Source organism: Hibiscus syriacus, unplaced genomic scaffold, assembly GCF_006381635.1.
Source record: "Hibiscus syriacus cultivar Baekdansim isolate YM2019G1 unplaced genomic scaffold, ASM638163v2 tig00110332_pilon, whole genome shotgun sequence".
Taxonomy (NCBI): Eukaryota; Viridiplantae; Streptophyta; class Magnoliopsida; order Malvales; family Malvaceae; genus Hibiscus; species Hibiscus syriacus.
Window position 1 is genome coordinate 6630334 of NW_024062688.1, and position 11385 is coordinate 6641718.

At 33.9% G+C, this 11385-nt stretch overlaps 2 protein-coding genes and 1 pseudogene across 2 annotated transcripts; 2 read left to right on the forward strand and 1 right to left on the reverse strand.

The window, feature by feature from the left end:
* Positions 1-1197, forward strand: LOC120120037 (probable CCR4-associated factor 1 homolog 6). The gene is made up of 2 exons (XM_039139792.1): positions 1-43; positions 284-1197. Exons 1-2 carry the CDS (start codon positions 1-3, stop codon positions 1114-1116), a joined length of 876 nt encoding a protein of 291 aa, XP_038995723.1. The 3' UTR covers positions 1117-1197.
* A 1325-nt stretch (positions 1198-2522) lies between these two features.
* LOC120119168 lies at positions 2523-4117 on the reverse strand (annotated as a pseudogene).
* A 4510-nt stretch (positions 4118-8627) lies between these two features.
* LOC120119193 lies at positions 8628-10890 on the forward strand. The gene is made up of 2 exons (XM_039139056.1): positions 8628-8922; positions 10664-10890. Exons 1-2 carry the CDS (start codon positions 8760-8762, stop codon positions 10741-10743), a joined length of 243 nt encoding a protein of 80 aa, XP_038994987.1. The 5' UTR covers positions 8628-8759; the 3' UTR covers positions 10744-10890.
* The last annotated feature ends 495 nt before the right edge of the window (positions 10891-11385 follow it).

Sequence of the window (11385 nt, forward strand, 5' to 3'; positions counted from 1 at the left end):
ATGAGGAGAGGAGAGGAGAGGAGAGGAGGTGCGGTGACCAAAGGCAAAGCTTACAAGCCACCTCCCTCTCTCTCCGTTTAGATGATCTGTAAAAATGTCGAATTGATAAACAATCGATTCATCTCATAACTGAAACCCACCCTCTTTATCCCAGGAAACAAACAAACGAACAGAAGATACCTTTAAACCATAACCCAACCACCCCATCTTAAGAATAAAGGGGGGGGAAATTCAATCCCTGTTTTAGGCCCTCCACCCATTCCCAATCCAAAACCGTGTTGAGAGAGAGAGAGAGAGAGAGAGAGAGAGAGAGAGAGTGTGAGAGAGAGCGATTTAATACAAATCCATGAGGTGTGGAACGATAACCTCGAGGAAGATTTCGCTTTGATTCGTGAAATCGTCGATGATTACCCGTACATTGTCATGGACACCGAGTTTCCGGGCGTTGTATTACGTCCTGTGGGCAATTTCAAGAGCTGCTATGACTATCACTACCAAACTTTGAAAAACAATGTTGATACGTTGAAGTTGATTCAATTGGGTCTTACCTTTTCAGACGAAAAAGGGAACTTGCCTACTTGTGGAACTGATAAATATTGCATTTGGCAGTTTCATTTTTGCGAGTTTAATGTCGATGAGGATGTCTTTGCTCGTGATTCTATTGAGCTTTCGAGGCAAAGTGGGATTGATTTCAAGAAGAACAATGAGAAGGGTATTGATGCGATGAGATTTGGTGAGCTTTTAATATCTTCAGGGATTGTTTTGAATGATAGCGTGCATTGGATTACTTTCCAGAGCGGTTACGATTTCAGTTACCTGCTTAAGGTGTTGACTTGCCAGAATTTACCAGATACACAAGCCGGGTTCTTTAAATTGATCAATATTTACTTTCCCACGCTCTATGATATCAAGCATTTGATGAAGTTTTGTAATAGCCTGCATGGTGGATTGAACAAGCTCGCAGAGTTGTTGGAAGTTGAAAGAGTCGGGATTTGTCATCAAGCGGGTTCGGATAGTTTGCTCACAGCTTGTACATTTAGGAAACTCAAGGACAACTTCTTTAGTGGTACTCTGGAAGGTGTGTTGTATGGTTTTGGTGTTGAGAATTCTCATTGATAATGAGAAGTAATAGGGGGACAAAATTGGATAACCTTTTGTTGTCAGTATGAGTGTGCCTCATACTAACACTTCAATATACTCTTCTGGCAACAATTTTCGTAATTTTTTAATATTTTCGTATGCTTATTATATTCATTCTTCTTTCACTGCACCACAGCTTCTATAGTTTATACAGCTACTAATGATGCGTTTATGTGAACATATCTTGTGAGAGCAAATTAAGTGAATGATGGAATATAATCTTTATTTAAACAGTTTTAGCTATGTATTAGCACAATATTTATGCCATTATCTATGAGCTGCTTTTGTTGTTGCATAAACCTAAAGGCTAAAATAATACCTTTTGATTCAGTTTAATGTGAGAATGTTTCGGTTCTTGTCTCAAGGTCCCTGTATTCGTATATATCATATTGTCCTGAACGAGATTACTTCTCATGTTGTTTTGCTTTAAATGCCCTCATCTCTGCATCCCTCCCCTCACTTTCCTTTCCATCTATCTGCATCTTCTTCTCCACTTTTCCTGGATTGTCTATACATTGCATAGGCCTTGTATGTTTTCCGCAACTTGCCTGTAGACACATCTATCCATAAAGAATTGGTATACAGTCTGATAAATAAGTAAAAAGAGCCACCATTTGATGAAGATTTATTTGGAAGGGGTCATGTCATCTCTTTGATACGTGTATTGACATTTTCTTTACTTTCGTACATGCAGTGCCAGCTAAATCACAGGTTTTCTTTTGTTAATATCAGATTGTGAAGTGATAATTTATGCAGTTTTTGACCTTTAATAACAAATTATTCACTGTCTTCATTTTCTCGGAGTTTAAGAAATAGTTGTTATCATCAGCCTCTTATTCTTATCCTGATGTGCCTGCTAGTTTTATGCTTGTGAGTGGTGATGAAGCCTTGATCTAAGTATAAGGTTGATCTGTATAGGTAAGATCCATTTAGTAGGTTCTTTTCTCAAGGGATGAGATTATGGACCTTGCGGTTTTGGAAAAATGGATCCAATCTGACATCTGCTTGAATGCTTTCTGTTGTAACTTGTCAATTCGATCGGAAACATTAGTGACAAAATTTAAAGTATTTATAATTTGATGACAAAAAATTTCAATTTTTTTAATATATTTTTAGGTATTTTTGTATTTTATATTAGTGATCTATTATCATCTCTAAAATCTTAGAATTTTAACATAAATTCTGAAAAGTTTACACCCTGATATAAAATCATACTCCGTCCCTGTGTACTGGTCTATTGATATCAAACCATCAAAGGATTCAAAAACAAGCAAAGTTGTAGAGTTTACATTTTATGGATTATGAAAATGCAAACAGATTAACAACTGTGAAAGGAAAAAGTCGTGCCAGTTCATGTTTCAGCGATGCCTTTGATCTTATTCTGGTGCAGTTGCTGAGTCTTACAAATATAGTTAATCAGAAAACAAATACAGTCAAAGAAGCTCACCAGCATTTACATTTAGCCTACAGTATCTTGATAAACATGATTCATTTCCAAAAGGGTGAGCTTATTCAGAATCACAACAGAATGTCTGTCATTAGCTAATTGTCTCCATGAACCTGGTGCAATTAGGATAACGGTTTTGCACGTGTAGCCAGATTTTCAGTCGATTCGATGTGGATCATAAATAGATATCCTAGTGACCAGAGGAGAATGTATTGTAAGGGTACCCAAGACAGGCATGCAACAAGACTCATGCTGCTCCCAACATATTGGGGATCTTTAATATACCCGAAAGGGAATTCCGTCACCCATGGAATATTCTTTCCAAAGCGTACGCTAGTAAGTTCCCGATTCACCAAGCAACTGGTACACCCTATAAAACAGAATTCAAGTTCACTTCTTCTACACTCGAAGCAACATAGCACCAAATCAATCCAACTCATTCCAAATGAAGCCAATATACCCACACAATTGACATTCCAGAACAATATGATATACAGAGAAATACAAAGTGACAAACAATATAAACTAGTTTTGCTTCCATGCTAAGAATAATAGTTTGGATTTTGGACATCAAATAACCAGTGCTCTACATCCCACCCGGGTCAATCAAATTGTCACTACTCCCTGCATCTTAAGGATCATGTTTAAGATGTTTATCCAAAGAAGCAAATCAGGCACCATAATAATAGAAGGCAAACAACTCTTACAGCGATGCCTCGACATCTAAAGTGACAGTTCAATAAACTTTCTCCCCCCAGATTTCAAGATAAGAGAGTTCTGGATGATCAAATAGTCAGATCAACAATATTATATACATCCACAATCATTTGCCAGTACAAAAGAAATCAAAATCTTAATCCTATAGGAAAACATAGTAAGACACTAGAAGCCCCATCATATATAGAAAAACAAGCATGCAATAACTTAGGGCTTTCCACCTAGAGAAACCTTCACCGTACATTTTCGAATTCGGGAACACTAGCCATCCAATTGAGTAAAACTAGCACCCTTAACATATGGTTAATCGAAAATTATCGAGTAAAACAAATAATTAACAAGCTTTAGAATCTATTTATTTAAACTTATGTGTTTGTATGATTTCTTTAAGCACCTCACCTTCAGCTATTTGCTCCTTGGACTTGGAAAATCATATTGCAAATTCCAGAACCCATTGATAACAATAATAGAAAACACCCAATGATACATAAACAGAGAGAGATTAGGTGACGGACCTGAAGTTGAGGAACTGACCGAAGGCAAAGAGGGGACAAAAGTAGAGAGGGAGAGGCCAAGAGAGGGAGGAAACTGAGAAGAGAGAAATGAACTGAATGAGCTTCATGAAATGGGAAACAAGAGCCATTACCTTTGATGGGTCTCTTCCTTTCCCACAAAGGTTCACCCATGACTGTGGGTATGTCCATAACATGTAGTAAAATGGGAATGGCACCAACACCCCTATGCCTGCCGAAACGCCCATCTTTTCTTTTTCTCCTCTGGGGGAAAGAAATGTGATTTTCTGCTTTGTTGCCTGCTAGGTTATACGTTTTGATGTCTGTTTATTGGGTTTTAAAGGTTTGTTTTTGGGCCTTTGTGGAACTTTACTTCTTCTTCTTATTCTTCCATAAAAATCGAATTCAATTCTCTGCATATGTTCTTCTGAAAATTTGATACTTTCCCCAGCCATGGAAAAGATTTTTGATGAAATTGGCACATATGAAACTTAAGGACTGATGAAATCCTTCAAATTGTCAATGATTCCAGCTGCTAAGTTCTCATCTTAGATTATGAACAACAGACTTGAGGATTATCAAATTCTCTGGCAGACGACGGACATTAAATTATTATTTTATGAATAAATTATTTTATTTGTTTTATAGGTTTGGTTGAGTTGGGATTCTAAGAGCATATAGCTAAGAATATAGCCAACTAATATTTCATTTTTACAAAGGATTAAGCAAATGATTAAATATATCAATATTGTCATTCAAATTTCATTTGAATTTTATCCCGCACTGAATCGAGATTATAAAATTTAAGTTGAATTAAATATAATTATTTGAAATTATGTTTAAATTATATTTAAAATGTTATGGTATCAATTGTTTTTAATTAAAATAATTTTTTTAATCATATATATATATATATATATCATATTTTGTCATACATATAAATAAATTTTATAAAGTTATTTAACAAATAGACTAAACTTATATGATATATTTGTAATGTTATTTTTCTGAAAAAATGAATTTTGAGTAAAAAGTATTGATACGGTACATAGGAATTAAATGAAAGAAATTATAAAAGAGTTATATTTGAAAGGTCAAATTGAATAAATAAAAATGAAAATAGAGAGATTAGAATATAAAAATAGAAAGAATATTGTAAATAACAAAATTAAATTTACACGTATATTTTGTAATTGTTGAAGAGTATATGCTTTCTGATTTGATAAAAAGATTTTTGTATAAAACTATTTATAGTTGATAACTTAAACATATCTGCAGTTTATGAGATTACGACAAATAATTATCTTTTTTCTACGTGGGAGTAATTCTAAAGTAAAAATATAAAAAGATGTTTGAGTAAATCTCTTTTAATTAATGTTTTAAAAAGTAATTATTTAATCATAAATATTATTAATTTATAATAAATTGATCATCATTCTGTTAACTGTACGTAATAAATCACGGATATGACATGTTAGTGTGTCTCTTTTGACATCATTTATTAACGTAAACCCATGTTGACCGATTTCACCAACTCATGTTCTCTTCGTCTTCTCCATCTCCTCCGATCAAAAGTCCAACGACAACCCTTTGCGCCTCTATTCATGGCCACCAAAACGTCACCTCTATATATCGGATTTGGTATTTAAGACCAAACCGCTCCTTTTTTTCTTCAGAGAACCGTTTCTTCTTTTGAAACTTTGTAAATGCTCGATTTTGTCGGTTTTATTTCATTTTAGTTTGGATGTAAGTTCAAATCTTACAATTAGAAGTCCAGCCTATAGAGCCCAATCGTTTCTACAAAAATTTTTGTGTTGTGGGGATGGCACGGACGGAGAGAGGCAACGTTTAAGTGGCAATGAACAAAGGTGGAGAGGGTAAAGAGATGAAAAAAAGTGAAAATGTTTAAGAATTTGGGAAAGATAAGCTTAGAAAAAAAATGGTGAATTAAAGAGAAAAAAAATGGTCTCTCGGCGTTCCCCACAAATGAGGCTATTCCTATGGCTGTTTTACAAATAGAAACTTATGACCAACCATGGGAGATTTCGAAGATCCATTGGCCATCTTCCCTGCTGTCCGATTTGTCATGATCGCCAGGAAACCATTATCCATGTGTTGCGTGATTGCATATCTACCCGTGTTGTTTGGACCATTATGATTCCTCAGTCCATGGCTGATGGCTTCTTGCATTTGAATCTGCAGGATTGGCTCTCGGTTAACCTATATTCTCACACAACAGTAACGCAATGGAGCTTAAATTGGCATATTTTTTTTTTGTCTCGACCCTCTGGCAAATTTGGAAGAATCGTAATAATAAGGTTTTTTCTAATATCTCCCCCAGACTAATGTTGTTTGTAACATGAGCATAACCTGGGCTCGTTTCTATACTGAAAGAAATGTTTTTCCCGTCTCTGAAAGTGTTCCTACTACTGCCCATGCTCACTGGAATGGTCTGGATCAAGGCTGGATATGCTTGAACGTAGATGGCGCAGTTTCCAATCAATCAGGTCTGGGAACGATTGCAGGAGTGTTCCGAGACTATGAGGGATCCTGGATGCTTGATTTCAACAAAAAGATTGATGTCACGCGACCCCTTCAAGGGGCGATCTATATCAGCCTTCAGGTTTATTGGGAGAAAGGCTTTGAAGTTCTCTCGATCCAAACTGATTCTCTCGAGGCAGTTCACTCACCTCCTAGAAGTAACAGATGTTATGTCTAGCTCCCTCTCTCTTGTTCGAACCATTACCAACCTCCGTCGGAAAGCTTGGGTAACAAATATTCAATGGACTCCTCGTCGGAATAATGCCCAAACAAACGCCTTAACTAAGCTTGCTGACTCCGGTGACTATAGTACTATTAAGTTTACTTAATATTGATAAGTCCAACTGCGTTTGATCATTGATGCAAGGCTTTCCTTATGTTTTCATCTTTCTTAATTCAAAAAAGGCAAAAAAATGGTCAGAGTAGGCTAAAATAATCTCACGTGATCAAATAATGTTAAAAAAGTCGGACAAACATACTAAATCAATATTCCGTTACTCCAATTGCAGCTAAGAGTGCAATTTATTCTAAATCGATAATATTAATAATCATTTTTTTACTTTTAAAATATAAGTGGTGAAAAGAAAATTTTATTTAAATATTAATGACCATTTATATTGTTTATTCAAACTAGCAACTGATTGAACTGACACACGTATACATGCAACATATATTAATCTCAGTCTTTGATTTCCCCTCATCCAATGATCTTAAAGTGGTGTAAAAATTTGGTGTAAGTGGATCCTAACCACATATATGTGTGTGTGTGTGATAGGATTCTGTTACATAATGTAAAACTCTTTTAATTTTACACAAATTTAAGACCATTAAATAAGTGAAAACATATGACTGAGATTAAAAAGTAGGAAATGTGAAGATATTTACTGAAAAAAATAAAGAGTCAATGTCATCTATCTATTTTCAATCATCCTACGATTATAAATTTGTGTAAAATTAAAGAATTTTACATTGTGTAAGTAAATCTTAACCCTATATATATATTTAGTGCTTTTTTTAATATATCGTAGACTAAAATGAAATCAAAGAAGTAGGTGAACAAAACTTGTTGATGGGAACAAATGGTTAATCGCAACTATAGATGATTTAACCTTTTTTATTTGGATTAAGAGTCATAATCAGTGGTTAGACGACCGTTGGTTGATGTCGAAGTTTTTTTTTTATCTCCACAAGGAAATAGGTAAGATATGAATGAAAAGGAGATGGTTTCATCCCTTCTCTCGATCTTGGTCGAGAGGTTTTACAATGATTCCTAGTGTTGGTGTTAGACATAAAGTCATAATAGTAACTCGTAGGTTATTAGCCTAAGTGTATTTCATTAACTGACAATATATTTGGTTTTGGTAGATCATGTAAGTTTGTCAAATATCATGTTAGTGATTATGACTTTTTGAGGAGCATTAGGTATTTGAGATTCTTTTTTCGGAGGCTTTAAATTGATGGTACATATATGGTATACACAGAGATCATTCGACAAATGAGCAATATTTGTCACTCGTTAATCGAAAAAATGTCATAAAGTGATTTCACTTGAGATTTTGATGTTGAATCATTATGAAATTTAATAAGTCGCAATGATTATTTTTTAAACAACTCAAAGACTTAAAATAAAATAAAAATTATAGTTGAGATATTAAATATGTAATCTACCTATTAATTGGGGTCATGGGGAAATGCCTCTCATGTCCAAGCGTAGGGACGTCCCTTTGTATTGTCCATGCTCCAATTTCATCTAAAGAGGTAGAAAGAGAACATACGAGTCCGTTAAAAGAAAACTTATTCAAATTCTTAGGTTTTTGTATAATGGTTACTTTTAACTTTCATTTTTCTTTTCAATAAATTGTTGAGTAATTTTCTCACAATTTTCTTATTTAAATGTGATCTTTTAAAAATTTATGTGTATGAGTTATTATGATCGTAGTCATATGAATATATTGATTTTGATTATAATTATATTTTAATAGAATATAAAATAAAAATATTTTTATTCGATAATCATATGCATACAGTATTTTTATTCGATAATTTATTTTTCATAAATAATTTTAATCTATCACAATATCTATTAACGAATATTTAAATAAACACTTGTACATAGAGAGGAAAAAATAAAGAGGAAAAACTCCACCATATAAAAATAACTATACTATGAACAGGCATGTGAGTTAGAAATTCTGAATACAAAATAAAACTTGTCCAGGATAAGGTTAGAGTAGAATAAGGTATCCCGACATAACAACCAAACACTCCTAGAGAATTACCTAAGCAGCGGCAAAGCCTTATTAAGATCTGCAAACACCGAAGCAGAGACCTAAAGAGAAATCAAAGTAAGCATAAACGAGAACAGCTAACCCAAGTAGTTAATTGCTTGGTTTAGGGGCGAAATGGGAAACGAAGCAAAAACCGCAAACACCGCCGCCAACTTAGGAGGAGGATTCCGGGCGAGAATGGAGCACTACATATACAGCGGTGAAAAGAAGCACGTTATGGCTGGCATCGCCATCATCGCCTTCGTTTTTGGTGCCCCTTGGTTTCTCATGAATCGAGGTGCATTTTTATCTCCCCTTAATTATTTTTCTTTCAGCTTTGCTTTCACTTTTTGGGTTTTGAATGAAACATTGAACTATATATATTTGCAACCTTGAGACGGTTTTATGGTTACTGTAGACTTGATACACGAAAGCAAAGTTTATATATAGCATCATTGGTTTCTTTTTCTTGTTTGCTTCCCCCCCCCCAATTCCTGTATCGGGTTTACATAAAAGTTAGCAGTTGATTATGAAATTATTGATGGGTTAAATTTCCTGCATGATTTGAGTAAATGAATCTGCTTTTTTTCTTCTTTTTGGAAATGGTTCTAAAATTTCTCTGATGCTAAAGAATCTTTTTGTAGCCTATGGAAACTGGGATCTCATACGTTGTGCAAGTAATGTGATAGAACACATAAATGTAGCATTCATTTTGTTTTCAAATTCATGGTATTTTGGATGTCTATTTCGTAGTAGGTTTAAAATTCATACAGATATTTGTGAATATAAAATCATATGTGCTTTTCAGATGTATATGTATAGTTCTATTCAATCTTAACTAATTTATATATAGTGTATGCATTTCATTCTCACTGTTGATATAGTAAATTGGAATCCAAATCAAATCTTCAAATTTATGTTCTCAAACATGGTATTAAGGGATCAGTCAAATTGGAGGGCATTTGTTTGATGTTGTTTACCAGAGTTTATTTTTATACACAGCTCGTGTTTGGAAAATATGCTAATGAAAAGAAAATGGGACAAAAATGTAATTGCATCAAAAGTTAGGGTTGTTGAAGAACCGTATTAAAGCTAAATTCTTACATTTTTTAACTCATTTCTGTTAGCAACAGACTATCAATCATATTTATGATTGCAATGGTTCTTTTACAGGTTTTAAAATTCAATGTTTTTTATTGAACATAAAAATAATGTCCCAGTTTATGTGGACATGGATCAAGAAACTCATTTCAAAATAACAATAAGCTTGTCTTGATGGCTGTGGATGCTGGTTTATAAGTTGTCCTTTCCTAGGATGTTGTCATCATAAGAAAATTGAGAAATTTAGCAGGCAGTCAAGGCGAATTTTATTCAAAGAGTTTGGCTTATTTTTTTCTCTCCATCCCGTTATAGCAAACCTTAAAATTGCTTTTTTCAGCTAGGGATCATATATGCCCTAGGTTAAGTGTTTTCTGAAGGTAAAAACTTTTAGGTTGCCATGACTTGTGGAGGAAATAGATTTCTTTCTTTTTTTTCTTAAGAGATTATTTGATTTTTGGCTCAGCATACAAATAATGTATAGTTTAGGAGAACTGTAAAAAAAAAGTGTGTTTAAAATAATAGAACTTTAGACTTTTGAGGATAACAGAGTCACAAGCATTGTTTCCTTAGCTTTTTTGTTTGACATGGTTTTAACAGCAGAAGCCCAAATGTTTTATTCATTTAGCAATTAGCATTGGTTTTTCTGTGTAGGGAAGAGCTCATCATCTAAAATCTTGTGTCAACAGCAATGCTAACCGGGTTCTGGATATTAACCTCATCAAGGGGGTCCTATTGAAATGTTTTTGATTGACAATCGTAGGAAAGTTATGCGAGGATAACAAATTTACCCAACTTCCAAGATGTCATGTTGCATTCTAAGTGTTTAATACTCTAGCTGCTTGTGGATATTTGCGGTTACTTTTTCATTTTCTTAGAGATTCTTTGTTAATACATTGATCACTTAAACTGATCAAACAAATGATTGATTTTCCTTGTAGGAGCAAAGCATCAGTCACACCAAGATTACATGGAAAAGGCTGACAAAGCAAGGAGTCAACGACTTTCTTCTTCAAAATAAGTCAAGTTCTTCGATCCTTAAGCAACTTTTTGAGAGCTGGAATGGAAGCTTATACTTCATGATAATCTGTTTTATGTCCTAGACAGTTGAAAACCTTGATTGCTGAAAAAAGGGGGAAATGGCAAAAATAATAATATACTTGCTAGATGTTGTTTGAAAAAAGAAGTCATAGAACAATCTGATCACTTTCAAGGTCAACATTTGTTTCGTATTTGTGGTTATAATTTTGCTTAGAAATGAGAATGTTGCCCCCTGATGTTTTGACCAAATTCACTTTATTGAGGAATAAATTATCAATCAAACTTGAGGCTGATTTAGCTTTATATTATAAGTATACTTCGTTTTTTTTTCCTTTCTAATACAATAACTAGACTTTGCTGATCCTTCTTCTCCCTTAAATCGGAGGATTTTGAACGCTTAAGCATGTTCAATTGAATGTGCTTTTGTATGTTGCACCGGTAAAGATACCAATCGAGTTAAACTCATTTATCCTTAAGCTTTCTTGTTTAAGTAATTATTATTTATTGTGTCATGTTTAGTATTTTACTTTAATGGGTTATGATGTATTCGAGTTTAATATATTTATTCAATTGCGCAATTGGTTTAGACGACATTAATTCCATACGCAAAGGATACTCTTCA

What these genes read in the sequence shown, in the direction of transcription:
- LOC120119193 (XM_039139056.1), top strand. Translation starts at nt 8,760, where the DNA reads ATGGGAAACGAAGCAAAAACCGCAAACACCGCCGCCAACTTAGGAGGA. An exon ending in TTGGTTTCTCATGAATCGAG is followed by an intron (nt 8,923 to 10,663) that starts GTGCATTTTTAT and finishes TTTTCCTTGTAG; the next exon opens with GAGCAAAGCATCAGTCACAC.
- LOC120120037 (XM_039139792.1), top strand. Translation starts at nt 1, where the DNA reads ATGAGGAGAGGAGAGGAGAGGAGAGGAGGTGCGGTGACCAAAG. An exon ending in AGGAGGTGCGGTGACCAAAG is followed by an intron (nt 44 to 283) that starts GCAAAGCTTACA and finishes AACCGTGTTGAG; the next exon opens with AGAGAGAGAGAGAGAGAGAG.